General features: G+C 43.7%; 1 protein-coding gene across 6 annotated transcripts in view; it reads left to right on the top strand.

The window, feature by feature from the left end:
* The window catches only part of LOC121614598 (disco-interacting protein 2 homolog C), a 197,020-nt gene that overhangs the window by 134,365 nt on the left and 43,381 nt on the right, over window positions 1-19,274 (top strand). For all 6 annotated transcript variants that reach the window (XM_041948564.1, XM_041948562.1, XM_041948563.1 and 3 more), the window contains exons 6-9: window positions 3,780-3,938; window positions 6,584-6,703; window positions 8,392-8,589; window positions 16,740-16,831. In XM_041948564.1, the coding sequence (XP_041804498.1) occupies window positions 3,780-3,938; window positions 6,584-6,703; window positions 8,392-8,589; window positions 16,740-16,831 (569 nt within the window). The remainder of the gene's footprint in view (window positions 1-3,779; window positions 3,939-6,583; window positions 6,704-8,391; window positions 8,590-16,739; window positions 16,832-19,274) is intronic.

Below are 19,274 nucleotides of genomic sequence, written 5' to 3'. Positions count from 1 at the left end.
GGGAATCATCTCCCTCTCCCCTTGTTTCTTCATTTCTCTGTTTTTCTCTCACTGTATATCTTTCTTTTTCTCAAATCACATCAAGTTCAATTTTAGCCAACTTTATTGGCCTGAATGAATGGAAGAGACGTAAAGGGAATAGAGCAAGCTTCTCCAGAAACGTCTCCGCGCATCAAAAAGCTGTCGGTTTATTGCATTTAAGGTGAAAGTAGTAAGTTAAAGAACAGAAAAAGCAAACTGTGAATACAAAATATCGAGTACAAATGGAAGAACTGAAGCCACAGAACATAAAGTCAGATTAGGTTCCTGTTTCAAAACAGGCAAGAAAACTTAACTCTAGTAAATTTAAGTTAAAGTGGTTCTATTTCTATCATGTGAGCTTGCCTTAAAAATCTTCTTTTTAGTGTAAATTATGGTTCATTTAATGATTAGTACACAGTACAAAGTCAGTATGGTGTACATGTAGAAATCTACATCAAACAGCCACTAACTGTCCTTATATAAGCACTTCGTCTCCCACAGAGAACAAGCAGTGATGAAATATTAAGTATTCAGTCAGTCGGTTCGGTTCAGTTCAGTTCTGCGTGTGTGAGTAGGAAGTTAAATTAGGTCCATAAAGAGCAGCAGGGATCAGTGTTACTTGTTGTTTGCAGGCGGTTAATGAAGACTTTCCTGTAACTCAGACTCCACGGGTTCGGCCATGAACCAAAATGTCAAAATATCCATGACCAGAAAGGTGAATATTGAAGGCTCCCATTGGATGACAGCATGCAGTAGACAGTTTAATTGAAATTCATTCCAAAGTGAGAAATTAAAACCCTCTTTTCAACATCTGAAGGAGACATTAATGATGTAATGAGGTTGCTTCTATCCCATCTGAGCCGTGTGCTTATCAAATAGCTTCATTTTTAAAGCAATGATCATTAGTGGATTCAATTACACCCTGCCGGTGGAGAAGTGCCTTCTTTTTGTTCATGAGCAGCACTTCAGAATAAAAGCATTCACACGTGACTTGATCTGCTGGAATCATCGTGACCTCTCTCAGAGGATGTTTCAGCAGCAGCATGAAGCAAAGAGGCGCACACGTCCTCCACGCTTGGTTTCCAGTGCAGTCGAGTAGGAAAGTTTAATCTCTGAGATGTAGTGAGGCATGACCTTTGTACATAAATGTATACTATATTTATACCTGGTCATGTAGTGAGGTTCACCTTGATCAAGTTTTCTTTGTCTCATTAAATTGTGGTTGTTTCGCATCCATTTTTTATATAATGCCGAGGAGCCCTTTAGTAACACACTAATGGTGTCTTCACATCTGGAAAGACCATTTGGACACATTTGCTTGTAAGCTCTTTCGGCTCAGTTATTTTTTTTTTTATGTTTTCAGGCTTCGATTTACTTCTTAAACGTGACTTTGCAGTGAGAAAATTGCAAAATCATGCAGCATTTTTGTAACCTGAAGAAGTTCCTCTTTTGTTGTGGGGCACCTACAGCAGCAACAGGGTTCTCATAGCTTAAACCAGAGTAGAGACAGAACCTCCCAGAAGCCCCTGAGCTGCTAAATTTCTCCATGAAGGACCACAGAGAACATGGGAGACCTGGAACCTGAGAATATTAGATCAATCTTAACATGCTAACAATGTTAACGCTGCTAATGCAAATGACACATAGAACATAAACACAGCGCTTTTGCCTTCTATTGAGCTGAATTGATTGGGAACTGAAAGCAAAGGGACAGCAAACGACACAGCAGGCTGCACCTACACACATCCCTATTTAGATTCCCCACACATCTTTGTCCCTGCATCATTTCATGCTCCGACCACTCAAAGCAAAGATTCCCCAGGGCAGAACAGTAAACACCGTTTGATGTTGTTGAACAGCAGCTGAGCCTCATGGAAGAAGTAAATGTGAAAAATGTGAAGCGTGGTGGGAGCTTTGAAACATCACGTGCGTCGGATAGGCTGAGACACAATCTAAATGTAGCACAAAATAGGGGGGAGAACCGACCTAAAAACGAATGTCACGGTGTGGGTGTTGATGGGAATGGAGTCGTTTCTTTCCTCTGAGAAAGGCAGGCGTCGTGATCCGTGAGGGAATGACTGCAGGATTCTGGAGGGGGGCTGTGGTGCTGGTTCTGCTGGATATTCACCAAGGCCCAAACATGTTTTTCCTCTATTTTTTTTTTCTTTGCAGAAAGTGAGTCATGGATCATCCAACAAAAATGCTTTTTTTAATTTCCTCGAGCTCACTCTTTGCAGTTTGTTTTTTTCCTAAATGATATGATAGATATACAGATGTTACAGCACCTGGAATTCATCACTAGGCAACTGTAACCTCATTAGCTTGCAGTCCATTAGAGAGTAGCATTCATTATCTATAAGGCTGAGAGTAAATAACTGCAGAGGATTATACTTGAGTTTGGCTGCAAAATGAAGTTGCTTTAATTGCTGCAGGTTATTAATGTCATTCTTTTTCTGTTCTTTCTCTTTTTCTTACCCATGTTTTACTGGAATTGGACACAAACGTCACATAAATATCAAATCTAGTTTAATCCTGTTTTAGCTTTAAAAGGAGGCAGTTTTGTTTTGGAGTTTCTGGGCATTTAGTTTGCTGAAGAGTTTGTCTTAAAGTTTACCTCACCTGTTTTCAGTGCTTTCAGTGCCTCCGTTCAGCTGACATGTCATGTGACATATCAGTATTCATCTACAGGACAGTACAACTGTTGCATTAACTGACGCCTCAACTGCGTTCATCACTTACCCTGACTTACACTTCATCTGCGTGTAGTGATTGCACTTCAGCTGAAACGTCAGTGTGTACAAGATACTTGTAAAATGTAATATATTACATATCGCCAGTTGCTGTCGTAATAATGAACGTAATAAGTCACTTCACTGATTATACTACTCTTGTGTTGCTGTTGTTATGTTTGGCTATGTATTAAAGTTATATTACGGCTTGTAACGATACCGCCTCGCATAACCTGGTCTCTATGGCAACGGTAGCTTCCCTTACGATGTAACTCATCCTTCCTACTCGAGCGTCTCAGGCTCTCAGTGTCGTCCATGCAGCTGTCTGCTCTTTGCAGGCTCACACCTCGGCCGTGTCTCACGTAAAACAAGAGGTTTATGCACAGTAAAAACACACTGAATAAATATATTTCTCTACATTTTCACCCTGGGCGGAGTAGAGTGTGCTGCTGTCGGGACACACACACACACACACACTGCAGTGATGGCCCACAGTCGCTGGACTGAGCCGATTTTGTGTTTTCAGAACGTGGCGGTTCGTGTTGGTGATTGTCATTTCTGTGCCATTTTTTTTTTCTCCACTGTAATGAATCAACATTCAAAGTGGGACTCACCAAGAGTTGATAAAGAGATGATATAATAATTGTAATAACATTACCGAAATGTTATCAGTAACTCGTTATCTTACTTTGTTGCTTTATAAAGTAATTTATTACCTTTGTGACTGGTCAGCTGGCGCTTCAACTGCTTTCAGTGCTTCTGCTTTAAAAAACTGTTCATTTCACAAGGAAATAGTTAATTGCACACCTGCAGTTTTCAGAGCAAGCAAGCACTGCTAGTTAAAGTCGTGTTTTCTGCTGTTCTGATATATATGTACTGTAACAGTGCGTCGCATATCTACGCCGTCTACCTGGCCCTGGCGGTAAGAGTCCCAGTTAAAGATGTTTTAACAGCAGGATGTGTAGGGGTGCGGGGGAACTAACCAGGCCTTCCTCCCCTCCTCGACCCCCCTGTTTTCTCACATCCCAGAGAACCACTCTGCCCCTCCAGATGTCACCGGCTACACCAACAGCACCGCCAACGCCGCCACCGATGGGATCCAGGTGGAGAGAGCCCCGGGCGGCGGCACCGCGGCCCAGAGACAGACGCCCAAGTACGGCAACGCCGAGCTGATGGAGACCGGAGACGGTGAGTCGTGGCCGGCTGGGAAAACGATCTGGGAAACACTAACAAAAAGATTTTCCTGTAAACGGTTTCCAGATCAGTATTCATTTCCAGGATGATCTTTTTCATGCCTTCAGACGTGTTTGCTTCAATGACGACAGTGTTTACACGTTTCTAGCTGAGTTCAAATCAATCGACGTAGCGTGGGCTCGAGTTTCTTCTGACTCTTTTTCGGGACAAAAACAGATCGGATTCATAAATCTAAAGAGGCAGCAGGTGGGCTGAGGGAACCAGCATCTGAAGCTGGGTTCCTATTGAGCTATTCAATGCAGATTTTGGTGCTGTTGCGCACCTCCAGCTGCTGTTCATGCGTTTTTTCCCACAAAAACCACATCTCCTAACGTTATTATCAGTTATGACGCAGCATCGATTCTTTTAAATGCATGAAAATCCTGACTGCAGTAGGTGTGTGCAGGTGAGCGTAGGTCACACTACAAGCCCCATCAGTCAACTTCTAGTTTCTAACTACTGGAGAGCATTCATGAGACTCTCGAAGTTGTAGTTCATTAATGTCACATCTGTCATGACTCCTGATGGTTGATATAGTGCATCAGAGGGCAGTAGGAGTGTATGAGTGTAGTCATAAAGCATCATGAATGCACTATAATTCATTATGAAAGAAGAAGAGAAAAGGAAAGTGTTGCGAAAGTGTTTTTTTCACGAGGTGAAAAAGTTTTATTATCCTGAATACAAACACGAAATGAGTCCGTTTACCAGGAAAGAAACTCCACAGGTTGCTGTTTCATCGTCACGGTTGGTGTGTAATTTATGCAGAGCTCTCCATTAACAATAGCATTTCCCTTTGTCAGCTAATTTATCATCAACCAGCTCATTTAACATCAGTTGTGGTCAGATTTTGGTCAGTTTTCGATGGTTTCAATGGTTAGAGAAGATGAAACCAGATGTTTTTGTGGAGTTCTGGTGGACGACTGAGGACAGTTTCATAGTTTCGTAATTCCTCCTGTGGAGGGACGCGAAGCTGCCGCACACGGACTCATTCCACCGACACAACGGATGCTGGACCGTGGACGGAGATCCAGCTCCGATCTGATCCGATCGCAGCTCACGGCAAAGCGGCGCGACAGATCAGGGGCCAGAGTTTACAGATGGGAGCTTATTGGGATGTTTGGCTGAAAGAGACAAAACAAAGCTGAGGCACTGAGAGGATTTCAGCAGGAATGATTCATCTTTTCATTACGTTGCCTGCAGTTGGTCTTTACATTTTAGATTTTGGAGGATTTACCTTTGATTCACTGCGTCGGGGCAGAGATTTTTCTTAGTCTGGTTGTTGCCTCTAATACATCTCAACAAACTTTTTTACTGCTTTTTTGCCCCGTCCATCCTTTGTTTGGAGGCATTTCAGTACTGTCATTACTGGCCTGTAAAACAATACATTTTCAATGTATAATCGAATTCAAACTCACTTTGTGCCAGAAACAGGTAAAATAAGAGTCCTAACCATCATCCATGTCATATTTCCTGATCAGTTTTTATTATTTTAACCAAAAGCTAATGTTGCCCCTCATTATTGATGGATCATTTTTCTTTGCAGCACTTAGACTCGTTTTTTTATTTCTTCACATTTCATAAATGTTTTTTATGATGTTCCCCTTTAGTTTCTGCTCCGTCTGACTCCGCTGCCTTTGCAGAAACTCTCAGTATGTGACAGTGTTGGTTGTTTAAATGTGTTCAGACGAAATGCAAAGTGAATTTCAGAGGCGGGGCGACGACACGTTACATCAATGCAGACGCCCGTGGGCGAGAATTTGCAGTTGGGCGGCGAGAAATGAAGCAGAGGCATGTCCACGAAAGTCAAAAATATTTCAACCAAGTGAAAAACGTGTTGTTATCCCACAGCTTTATTTACTGCGATTCATCAGCATACAAAGAAAAGCAGAAAATGAGAGGCTAACATCTGTACAGTAGGGGGACAAGACAGTCTGGTGGTCAGATTTACCCAAATAATGAGAAAAATCCACTTAGTGTTCAGTGTGAACACACTTTTTGACTTCAGGACAGCCCAGCAGTGAAAAAGCAATCACATTTTCAAGGAAGTGAGCAAAACCTGATGTAAATGTTGTTCATTTTGTGATCACCCACGAGGATTTCTTCGCCGAGCAGAAAGTTCTCCAGAGGACGGAGGCACAAGCACGAGCTTGCGAGTCTGCCAAAGCATCTATTTGTTCCCAGATGTCGGCTCTCAGGCTTCCATCCACCTCTCCGCCTTAAAGCTCCACAGTCTGCGAGGGTCGGCTTTCGAATCAGCCTTAATGAAAGAGCAACTTGTCCCGACAGCACGTCCCTCCCGCCGCCGAGTGTTCACGTTCAGCCGCGTTCTGCTGATTGCTCACTCGAGGAAAGCTGCCACTTTAATGTGGGTTTAAAACTTGGGGATGTTTTTATGTATCAGAGACGAAGCAGCGGGGGGCTCTCAGGATATGAATGTGAAAGCTTCACGCGTGCACCCGTGAAAGCACAATTAGGAGTTCAGTCTTGGACCTGTGCATTAATATGCGTGTGTGTGTGTGTGTGTGTGTGTGTGTGTGTGTGTGTGTGTGTGTGTGTGTGTGTGTGTGTGTGTGTGTGTGTGTGTGTTCGTACCTCTGCAGGTGTTCCAGTCAGCAGCAGAGTTTCAGCCAAAATTCAGCAGCTCGTCAACACTCTGAAGAGACCCAAACGGCCGCCGCTAAGAGAGTTTTTTGTTGACGACTTCGAGGAGCTCCTGGAGGGTAATAACTTCACTTTCTTTATTTTCTAAACGATCTGTCGTTGGGTCTGATGAACCGTTTTCAACAAGTTCACTGGGATGGATGCTATAACTTAACGGAGGCTTTGACCAGACATACACAAATATTCTAGCTATAATATAAAGATATAGACAACTTCCCATATTTGACTGACTTCCTGCGCAACGTGTCACTCTGCCTGCTCTGCTCAAATTATGAAAAATAATAAAAAATTAGGGTTCCTGCAAATTTAAAAAGCATTTTCACTAGAAACATCTAATGAACCCCCATTGGGGCTCCACTTTGTGCAGCCCTGGTCTACATCAACAATACATCAAGTGCAGCTGATTCTCCGTCAGCTGGAGTAACTTAAAAAGACAAACAACAACAGCTAATTTTTATTTATTTGTAGCTACTTGCAGTTACCGTAACTTAACACCTTTCTGGCACACGGCCTATCAGTGTTAATCAAACGTAATCCAACCAGTAGGCCACCGCTGTTGTCGGTTCAGACCCACACTGGTGAAACAAAGCAACAATGAGCGTGCGTGAATGGACGTGGTGACGTTTTACAAACAGTCTGTTTTACATGAACACACAGATGCACAGAAAGGTTCTGAAAAATCTGCACTCCTGAGGTGGAAAAATATCCATGAACTTGTGGTCAAGGCCTGAGTCAACCCAGAGGTTGTCATAGGGTGCATAAATGAATGGAAAACAATGGCTGCCTGGAACAATAAACAAAATACATGCATATTTGATTTTTTTTTTTTCCAAACCCAGAGTAATGGTCCTTCAAAGGGTCACAGTCCGGAACAGTTGGGACAGACTGAAGATAATGGCTGCGCTGCTGCTTCTGAGAGATTTACCGACAGCAAAGCCAATGATACAAAACGACTGTGGCCACAATGAAGCCCATAAAAATCTCATTGTACTTTTAGCCCTCTTTGTGTTTTAAGGCCTCATGTTGAGACGTTCAAGGTGACACATTGAAAACCCGTTAAAAGGCTGGACAGTAATCCACACAGCTAACTTACTTGAGCCAAGCTTTTTAGCTCCTCATTCCCTGATGTCTGCTGCGACAAAGCAGTCGAACTGTTGAATATTTCTTTTTGTTTCCAGCATCAAAAGCTCCAGAGGCAGAGTTTAATTCATAATTTAAGCAAGAATAACAAATGTTGGAAAGACTGCGCTTTGTTCAGTGTACCACGGAAACGTTACCACCTGGTATTTTGCTTTATTAAAAGCTAAACCCACCCCTATGAGCTTCCTCTGTGATACAGCAATAATAAAAATATGGAGGAAGTGCTGCATTCATGCCCACAGTCATAAATTAAACACATTATTAGGTCAAAATCGTTCAGTATCATTTGATCAAAGGAGTCAGCATTATGATGATGGTGTATTTCTGTGCAGCTGCAGACATCTGCCAGAACATCATTTCTTTTTAAACTTAGGCCTGATAGTTAAACGTTTCAATGAAATAGGAAAAGGTGATGAGGGCTCAGAGACACTACACTGTAACTCCATTCACAAGTGTGTTTACACGCACAACCGGATCAGGGTTTTGGACTGTGCCTGTTACGTATTTATGCATATAAATATCATACCCAGTGGAAACATGTTGGCTTAAAAATAGTCAACAATCTGCTTTCACTTTCTCAGCGTCCTCTTCTCTTATCCTCCTCCAGTCCAGCAGCCAGACCCCAACCTGCCCAAGGCCGAGGGGGCCCAGATGGTGGCCATGCGGGGCGAGCAGCTGGGCGTGGTAACCAACTGGCCCCCGTCTCTGGAGGCGGCTCTGCAGAGGTGGGGCACCATCTCTCCGAAGGCCCCCTGTCTCACCACCATGGACACTAATGGCAAGCCGCTCTACGTGCTCACCTACGGTAAGAAAAGCTTGATTTTCGTCGGACAGAAGCAGAGATGGTGTGAACGTCTCGCTCCGGTTTCACTCCGGTACCGTTCACACCACGAGTTCAAAGTCAATAAAAGCCTCCATGACCTTTGATGCTGCTGCCATGTGAGCAGTTTGTTTTCCGGCTGGACCTGCGGAGGTTATAGAGTAATATTTGACTGATCCATTTATTTATTGATAAAAAAGGAAAATTAAACTGATTTTGTCAACAGTCAGTTATGAATGCTGACTCAAATCTGAGCCATCAGCTCCCTGCACCCAAATCAATCATCACTCAGTCGCTTCTAAATATTCTGTCATTGCGTCCGATCAGTACTAAAAACAGCTTCTGTCGTATATGAACGCAGCAGAGTTGCTTCCTGTCTTTTCAGAACATATGGTGGCTTTCACAAGCTGATTAACTGAAGCACCAAACAATGTTTAACACCCGCTGTGTGAGCATCATTCCACTAATGGCAGCCAGACAGAGCGCTAAGCACATTAGCAAAGTGTGAAAAAGACGCTCTCAAGAAAGCTGCTCTGCTACACGGGGAGGGAAAGTTTCTCCCCCAAAGGCCAGAATGTGTTTTTAAATGAATTCTGAGTGACTTTCAGGTCGTGCTTTTCATGGCAGAGCTGGAGAATTTCACTCCTAATTTATGATTCAGTTATTTTGGCTGTAGTAGCATGGACAGTGAGCTCAGATGCTGATCACACCAAGCGAGTGATCTTTGCACTAATTTCAGACCTCCAGGACAATGTTTTGGCACAGATGCCAACATCTAATGGCAACCAGGCTCTGAAGTTTTTCAACCACTAAATGAGAGTAAAACTAGATTAATACCTCTGCAATGGAGCCACTGAACAAAGCTTTCATATCTACATCACAGGCTACACCAGAGCTGCACCTCCTCAAAAGTGTACTGAAACCTACCTGAACCCAACTTGCATACTGTACCATAATTTTCAAAAAGTCTGAAATAGATCAGGTTAGACTTGATCCAGAATGAGAGGGAGCACCAACGCTGGTGCTGCTGATACTGATACTTTTTCCTGCACCACATCCACAACATAAAACACATAATGAACTGTGTTGGCTGACGCGATCAGAGCTCAGAGACAGTCCACTTGGATTCAACATATGGACACACACTGAGACCCTGGAACCCTAATTTGAACCAAGTTTGATTCAGGTCTAGGGTCAGATCTTAATTATTAGGAACCAAGTGGACCTACCACCTACCCGAACCAGGGATTGTATTCCCACCCCGCTTTTATTGGTGCAGTTGGTGAGAGGCAGGGTTAGATGATGGTAGTGTGGCAATCGGCAGTTACATGTGGCATCTAGGCCTGTGGTAGCATTGAAGCAGCTAACAATAGTTAAAGCGGTGGTAGTATGATAGTATCTTAGCAGTTAGTATTGGCAGCTAGCAGTTTACATTAACAGTATAGGTGAATCTAGCTTTATTGTCTTCTTCTGTTCCTCTTAGCAGGTAGCGGTTAGCACTTAACATAAGCTAAATGGTAGCATCGGAACTGTATTGTCTTCTTCTGTTCTTCTTAGCGGTTAGCATTAGCATTAGCTAAATGGTAGCATCGGTACTGGCCACTACCTGAAGCATCTCTGGGTCAGTTGAACGTGGCGGTGCTGTTTGGATTGTGTAGGAGCAGTGTGAACTGGCACTGGGGGGGGTGACTCTGGGACGCCGGAGTTCACCGCCTAACCTCCTGGAGGTGTAGTTGGACTAAGTAGGCGAAACACAGTTGAAGGGAGGTATCCACCTGATGACCCCCAGAGACGTGTTAGGAATCACTGCTCTTTGGCAGGTATAGAGGCAGATTAGGGCTCCAAGGTTCTCCACAATCATCACTTCCTGTCGGAAAGTGAGTGCAAAAAACGTGAACACAGTTGTGGTTAGTGATATAATTAAAGCGCGACACGTCTGGTGCTGCGGCGGCGCTCTGAGCCTGAACGGCAGATTCCTGCACCAGAGGCGACCGCTGGCTCACACAGCAGAATAAATCCACCTTCAGTTGGGAATTTATCAGAAAACACCCAAAACGTAGAGAAAAATAAGTCTTCAGCAGCCAGAGGTGAGAAGACAGACACGCAGCGTGCTGAAAACTAATATGAAACACTTCAAATCGTGTATCAACCGCCTCGCCTGCAGCTCTGCCATCATCCCGGCTCCCTGAACTCACTGACTGAACCACATCACGTCCTAACCCCCGGCTCAGCGCAACAGTTTAGCTCTATGTTCAAATGGGAGCGAACTCTTTTGAAGGCTGCAGACAAAATGGCTTCGGGTCCGGAGGGCGCGGGGAGATTTCGCCACCGTGAACAGAGCTGCTGAATTTACAGCAGAGAGAATGAAGTGACCTGCGCACGAGCACGCTAACACAAGCGCTCGCATCTTTGCTCAAAACTGTCCCAGAGTTGCGCCGAAAAAACACCTTTTTACCCAAGAAATAAACCAAGATGTTAAAATTTAATCACGTGTTCATTGAGCACGGAAGTTAATTCTTGCCCATTGGCTGGCTTTTGTTTTTTTCAGCTGTGTTTCAGCTGAGTGTCACAAGTGTTTGAAACCCTTTCTCTCCAGTCCTGATGATTTTCATTTCCAGAGAGTAGCAAAGAAAAAAGGAAGGAAGAAGGGAGACAAAGGGAGTAACAGAAAGGGAAAGAGATTCAAGAGTCTTTATTGTCATTGCGCATGTCAATTAAATTTTCATTGCAACCCCCATGTTAGGAACAGATAGTAAGAAAGATAAGAAGATTAGAAAGAATAAAATTAAGATAACTACAATAAAATAAAATAAACCAACATGCAATAAAAATATTCGTAAAGCAATTAAAAATATACCAGAATGAAATATACTAAGGCAATAAAATATATTAAACAATAAACAATAAAATATGGAAGTGAAATGTGCAAACAGAATAAAATATATAGGAAGGAAGTAAAGGAAGTAAACTGAAAAAGATGTTGAATGGAATGTAAAGGGAAAAATAAAAGAAGGCAATAAAAGAGAAGAAGAATAAGGATGAAACATAAAGGTGAAGAAAGGAAGGAGGAAATGACAGGGTACGAAAGAGGAAGGAAAAAGGAAGAAATGAAGGGAAAAGGAAGGAAAAAGGAACACATTCTCCATGAACTTGTTACTTATTAACATGCATATTAGTAGGATATATATATTATTCTGCATGACCATACCACAAGTCATTGTACGTGAGTTATGATCGTAATAACCTAACCCTAAACCCCAGAATAAGGCTTAATAAGTGCTGTATAATGACTAATAAAGAGCTAATATGCTCCTAATAATAATGCTAATAAGCTGCTGGTTAATAGTGAATAATTAATACAAAGGTTTTTTTATGATCTCCTCTCATGTTAAATATAAAATCTGAGTCACCAGAGTAGGAAAAAGTAGAATATTTTTACAGCACTGTGTACAAGTACTTCACTTCCTCCCACCGCTGCCGAGGTCCTGGTATTCACACACACACACATGAGTACACACAAACACTCCCACACACACAATCATTAACAGAAGATTAACGGGAAAAGGCCACAAGTTTATCCAATCAGCTGTCTTCAAATAGGCGTACAGTGTGTGTGTGTGTGTGTGTGTGTGTGTGTGTGTGTGTGTGTAAGCGAACAAACTGATTTGTGGGGCATGAGCTCGCAGCTGATGATGAGGTGATATGAGCGCTCACCAGACTGTGAAATGTCTTCAACCAGCACTCAGGAGTCCTCCACCAGAGAGACAACAACATGGTGAGAGAGTGTGTGTGTGTGTGTGTGGATGTGCGTGTGTGTGTGTGTGTGCGCGTGCGTGTGTGTGTGGTGTGCAGTGCTGACTCTAAATCTCATCCTCTCTCTCTCTCTCTCTATCTCTCTTTATCTCTCAGTCCTGTGGTGCCTTCCCTTTGATGTCGGCCGACAAGGACAAACTTGTTTTGTTTCTTCCCGTCGAGTCGTCCTCCGCCCCCCCTCCCCCCGAGAACAGACAGAATTCATGATACCGAATTCTCCCGCTGTCCTTAAACTCAACCCTCGCCATGCTGTGCTGCAGATAACCTCACATAATCGGCAGGAGAGAAACATATTTCTATTGATAAAAAAGCTTGAAGCGAGTGTCTCGGGGAGCTCCGGCCGTGTGCGAGCAGCACAGCTGATGGTGTTTCTCACCAAATCGATGAAGACTTTTGGATTTCTGCATGCAGAAGAACACGTCACCTCTCCAGGCTCTGTGTGTTGTGTTCTGATCTCCCTCTTTGATTAGTCTCTGTGTGCACCGCTGCTTTTGTTCGGAGTGTTTTCTGGAAATAAAATGAGAAAAATTCCAGCTGGCGTGGGCCGCGAGCCGCGAGCCGAGCTTCATCACCTCCCTCAAAGCCCTTTCCAGGATCAGCTACAAGCCAGTGTTAACGCATGTTTGACATCATGTAAGAGTCATTGGACTTACTCCTAAATTCCACCGGGCGCATAGCGTCGACAACGCATCCGACAGCATCGCCCTCGATTTACTTAAACATTTCAACTTAATGACTTTGAAGTTCAGTGCATCATTTGACACATTTCCCTAAAGTTCAGCAATTGTATGATGATCAATATATCCCCAACTACAAGCATTCAGTCACTGAGTGAGGATCACATTGAACTGTATTAAAGGATAACTTTCGTTTTTTTTACAACCTGGACTTTATTTGTAGCATTAAATACGACCATTTACTCACCCAGACAACTTTGGTGGCATTTGGAGTCGTTTTGAAGAAATTAGCCCCAGAGGAGCGGCGCGTATATCCGTATAATGCGAGTACTCGGGGCATCCATGCAGCCTCTATATAACGCATAATCTGCGGCGAAACTCGTTCATATTCCAATATTTAGTTCTGATATGCTGGTGCTATTCCCCTCTGAGCCCGTGGTGGCATGTTATCAACATCCAGCGTCTCTAGACAACTACCTCTGACGTGGATGATGTCATTACCGAACGCCGCGCGCTGCGAGCAGCCAGCCACAACACGGCTGACTCTGCGGCGGTCGGCTACGAATACGCAATAACGAACCACAGCTGTGCCAAACTACAGCTAAACTAGCCGACCGCCGGCTCAGAGGGGAATAGCACCAGCATATCAGAACTAAATATTGGAATATGAACGAGTTTCGCCGCAGATTATGCGTTATATAGAGGCTGCGCATGGATGCCCCGAGTACTCGCATTATACGATTATACGCGCCGCTCCTCTGGGGCTAATTTCTTCAAAACGACTCCAAATGCCACCAAAGTTGTCTGGGTGAGTAAATGGTCGTATTTAATGCTACAAATAAGGTCCAGGTTGTAAAAAACGAAAGTTATCCTTTAACAGTGAAATGGGTTTGAATGCTCTGTTCACAAAACACAATTTTCCTGAAGTGGGTTCATGCTGAGTTATAGAGAAAGGTCCACTCAAATACTGGTATGATTATATGATTAGGAATGTGGGAAACAATAGGAGAAATAAATCATATCTGTTTTTTTAATCTTACTTTCCTGTTTGCAGTGTTTTGTATGAGTAAATTACAAAAACAAGTGGGAGAGGGCGTTTTTTTCAGATAATTTACTCCAACAAAGATTCATGATGAGACCAGTTAAAACTTGCAAAAGAAGGGGGTCGTCATCATCATCATCAGCATCATCTGTATAGATTCAGATCTGATATAATCACTTCCACCTCTTGTAAGGTGAGAGTTCATGGCGTGATTCGTCCCGTATGTCGGGAGCAGTTTTTCCCTGACTGAAGCCCGTACTGATGCCTCTAATGAACAGGTCAGGTTGGGTGTGGAGGTCTTCAGTCCAAGCAAAACTTTCATCCCGCTCATGTTGCGTCTGAGTGGATTTCAGGGACACTTTCAGCCTCACATCTGTACAAACAGCAGGATTAGAGGGCAGCTTCAGGCGCTTTCTTCTTTACGCTAAATGAGGCATCGGAATTTGTAGCCCAAAATATCATATTCAAAATTATACAAAGGAGTACAGTACAATGAGGTGCATTATTATTTGACTCAATTTAATTTGATTCATAATGATACAGCAGTGTTACAACACCCTAAATACTACAGAAGTCAGTACAAGTAAGAAAAAAAACACTTCAGCGACGATGAAAATCAAATCTAGTTTCTTCATTTGTTCGGCTCAGAGGCTGAAGGTTGAATCATGCTCGCAGAAACAAACTGAAAGGTTAAAACAGGCCGTCATCTGGAAAGAAAACAGCAGCCGTTGAAATTCATCGCTCAGCGTGTCTGAAATATTGTTCCGGTGTAGAGATGTGTTGTTTCTTTTAGGGCTGAATCTGTGAGAGTAGCTGCTGCTCTCGCACGATGAATTCCTCATTTCAGAACAAAATGCACTTTTCAGTTAAACTAGATGATTGCGGCGTTTCCTTTCTCGTGTCCTCGGTTTCTTTCGTGGGTGCGCTGAGTTATGTCATCCTAAAAAAAAAACCCAGAAACCTCTGATTGCATCTGGAGCTGCAGCTCTCTGATTTGGACTCTTCTGCACTTCAGCAGCAGAGATACTTCGTCACATGCCGGCAGGAAGCCTCTCCTCTGATTGTCGAGCATGTTTTTCAGCCCGAGGATGGCTGGTTGTCCCCTCCGGGGGGGCCGCTATGACTGCAGGGTCACTGCAGTAGTTCATCCACCTGCAGGAAAAATGCATGCAAAGAAGTGCTGTATATTTGCAATATTATACAGTATATTTTCAAATATAATGAGTCACCAAAGTCACAAGATATTCATCTCATCAAAGTCTGTAAGCAGTTGCTAGGCAGATTTGCGGCAGTAATTGTTTTTAAGCTCTCCTGGTGAGTGATGTCTAAATGGAAAAATAAATTTTATTCTTCCTTCATCAAGTGAAATCTTTTTTTAATCGCGTGTTTTATAAGCTGGAGTCACATTTACAGTAACTGAGTCACTCTCGCTCTGCCTTTGATGGCCATTTCCTTCATTTTTTCTGTTTTCCTGCCGGGCTCCCAGAGCGCTCCTTTTCTTCAATTCATTAGCTCTGACAAACATCAGAAAAACCTCATTTAGTGTGAAAAACAATGAGGAATTCACGCTGGATTGCTCATGCATAATATCTGCGTCTGCCAGTCTGAATTAGGATAAAAAGCAAAGCCTGAAACTGATTCTGTTGTTGGCATTAATGAACAGAGCCAGCTACGGCAGGCAGGTTAAATGAAACTGATTGGAAAGATTTGATAATGTTATTGAACTGAATATACGCAGGCTTGATGTTTAAAGCAGCAGCTGTTAGAACAAACAGCACTCCTCCAAATGCTTTTTTTTTTTTTTTTAATTCACTCTAGTAGTCTCTGCATTTCACCCATCGCTGATTTACTGAAACACACACATGCAGTGAACCACACAGGAGCAGTGGGCTGCCGCATCAGGCGCCCGGGGAGCATATTGGGGGGTTAAGTGCCTTGCTCAAGGGCACATCAGCCGGCTAATGGAGGGGGGGAGTGAACACTCCACCACACCCAAGTTTCTCTGCCAGTCCGGTTGGAGGAATCGAACTGGCGACCCTCCGGTCACAAGCCGCTTCTCCAACCTGTAGGCCACGGCTGCCCCCGGTCCACTTAAATGTTTTGAGTTCTTCCTTTTTAAAAAGAGGTTTTCCGAAAGTTGCGTCAGCGCTGAAATTAAAATTAAATAAGTTCATCAAAAACGCTTTTTCCTCCTAATTCTCTCCTGATGTTGCCTGTGTGACTTCCTCTGATGTGCTGTGGTTATCTCTGTGTGCTGTACGTGGATCATATCACACCGTCACAGTCATGAGGCGCTTTGCTTTGCCGGCTGTCGTGAGGACCGTGTGCCGGTCCACCCGCGAGGCGAAGCCATGTTTTAACATCGAGCGCCGTGTCAGCGAGGTAATTTCTTGCACATGTGGTCTCATGATGGCGCCCTTTGTTCCGCTGTACAATCATAAGAAAGAGTCAAAGACACCAAAGTGACAGTCAGCGCTTTGATCTCTTCCATGCATTCTTCATAAACTGGCCTCCATCCTGGACTCTGTCCGCTGTGGTTTCCTCTCACCTGCCTGCTTGCTTTGTACAGTTTCATAAATCTGTAATAATTCTTTCCCCTTCAGGAAAACTGTGGTCCAGGAGTCTGAAGGTGGCCTACAACCTGCTGCACAAACTGGGAACCAAACAGGAACCACTCGTCAGACCTGGAGACCGGGTAAGTTCAACGAAACTCAAACCAGAAAAGGAAAAAAAAAGAGCATGATGGATTGAGAGAAAGAAGCAAAAATAAAAGGCCAGATGTTGAAACTTGAGGCTGAAGAGCTGGACTTGACTTTAGCACGGCCTTATGATTTCCACGATGCACAAAACCAGGACGGAATCGCAGACTTTGATAATAAAAACAATCAATTGTAGAACTCAGATGTTTTGAAATTGCAAAAATATGGTTGCTGTTTACAAAAATCAGGGTTTTCCCAACTTTAGATCTTCTGTTTTCTGAAGAAGTTGCGTGTGGTCAAACGTTGTCCAGGCGTCGGACTCACTGACCCGCGGCGATGGAGCTGACTGTGGAGGCCGTCCTGCAGAAGATCCGTCCGATAAGAAATAAAGTCGCCCTGCATCACATTTCGTTGACGTTCATTACGTTTTGAATATTCTGGATTGAATTGTCTAAGTTTTATCCATCCGTCACACGATCAGACGCTCTTTCTGACGGCAAAATGCAGCTGAATTGTGAGAAAGTTCAGGAGAATAAAAACGGAAAATACAGAATTTGAGGAAAAATGACGGATTCCACGTGGCCTTACGTCAGATCACAGCAGCGCCCCTTTTCTCACGCTGTGGATGCTGAGACAGAGGGACGGATTTCTTCAGTAGAAATCAGTGTGAATAAAATACAATAGTGTCGACATTTTTCAGCGTTTTCAGCACGACAAAGAAATCTCAATTCTGGTTTCAGCCCCCGTCCTCAAATCAACGAATATCTCAAAACCCGAGCAAACAAAACCAAACGATCAAATAAAAAACAACAAAAAGAAAGTTTACTGACATCACACGTGACCGATAGCCAGCCCAACCCTGCCTTCTGTCCCTGTCAGCATGATCGTCCAACACACTCCGCCTTCTCTTCAGCCGGCTCGCCACACGCCTCCGCGCATGCACAGACGATCACGCTGAAGTGGAAACAGGTCCTGTGCCCGTCCCACATGTGTCTGCAGCCATGTGACACCCCCGACGGTCTCTGCGCGCCTCCTCCTTGTCCCGCTTTCATCTTTATTTTAAGCTCAGTTTCCCGCTCGGCTGGAGTCGAGGCAGGCGCGATGCCAGTGTTGTATTTTTATGTATGTCAGGCGGAAGGGCGTGCGTTTTAATCACTGCACGACTCCTCCCTCTGCCCGCAGCACGAATTACAAACCCGCCTTTTTTTTAACAGTTCAACTTATAACAAGAGGAAATTACAGTGTTGGTTTTTTTTTTTTATTCTGACGGCATCTTCCTGATCATCACAGAAGAGATTTAATGACACTAAGGAACGACACAGAGCTTGTTATTGTGTGGAAAAGCTGGTGTGGAAGAACAAGCTCTGGGTTTCGCTAAACGGAGCCTGGTAGGGACTCTGATGTAGAAGTTCCCAGGACCCATTTTTCTTTTCCTCTTCTGCGACTGAAAGTGTTTTCTGCGCTTCTTCTTCGCGGCTCGTGTCCTCCGTAGCTGATGGGACATATTATTATATATTATATATTATTATATATATATATTAGACGAACGTGTTGTGAAATCTGTCAACAGAGCAGTGCAGCATGAGGTCCATATACGTTATCATCCACTCAACATGATGATGGAAAATGGTGACAGTTGTACTCCAGAATTATCAGACATGATAATATGGGACAGGACTGCTCATATTAGTTAAGAATTAACCAGCAGGAAGAATATTAAAGCATTAAACTGTAGGTAATGACAGCAGTGAGGCTTCGCTGAGGGCCGTGGAGGTTGGGATGCTTGTGTAGCCACCGGCAACAAATAAATGAATGGCTGCATGGTCAGAGCCAGGCAGATTTAACATCAAGCGTGTCCGAATAGAGCTGTAAGACAGCTGACATGTTTGTGTCTGTAGAAAGAAACTGCTCATTTCGCCTCAGTGCAACAGAAGCAGGTGGAAATGGATCAACCAACCTGCTCCGTTGAAAAAAATCCAGGTATTTTAAGAAGAACTTTAACCTTATGTGAAGTGCTTTTACACAGTGTGACGCTGTTGGATCTCTGCGGCCTCATGCACACACTCAATAACACACAGTAACACACAGTAATTTCCCCTCCACTCGCCGGTTTCATCCACAGATGAAACCTGAACGGCTCCAGTGAGACAAGCGCATGTCAACATTAGTCCTGTTAAAGCGTCATTACACCGCTCTCATTCTCTCAGGTGCACTTAGCTTATAGCTTTAACCCATGCCGCCTACACACACACACACACACACACACACACACACACACACACATCCAGCACTGTATATGGAAGCTATTAAGCAGCACTTAACCTGGGGTTCACCATTATCATCAGGACATGCAACTGGAGCCGAACTGGAACAAACGTGGCCGAGCGGGAGATAAAGGCTCTGCTGTGACGTGACACACACACATGTTGATTCTTATGT

This window comes from Chelmon rostratus, chromosome 12 (genome assembly GCF_017976325.1).
Source record: "Chelmon rostratus isolate fCheRos1 chromosome 12, fCheRos1.pri, whole genome shotgun sequence".
Lineage (NCBI taxonomy): Eukaryota > Metazoa > Chordata > Actinopteri > Chaetodontiformes > Chaetodontidae > Chelmon > Chelmon rostratus.
Note: the sequence above shows the minus strand (reverse complement) of the source record. Positions and strands in the feature narration are given on the sequence as shown.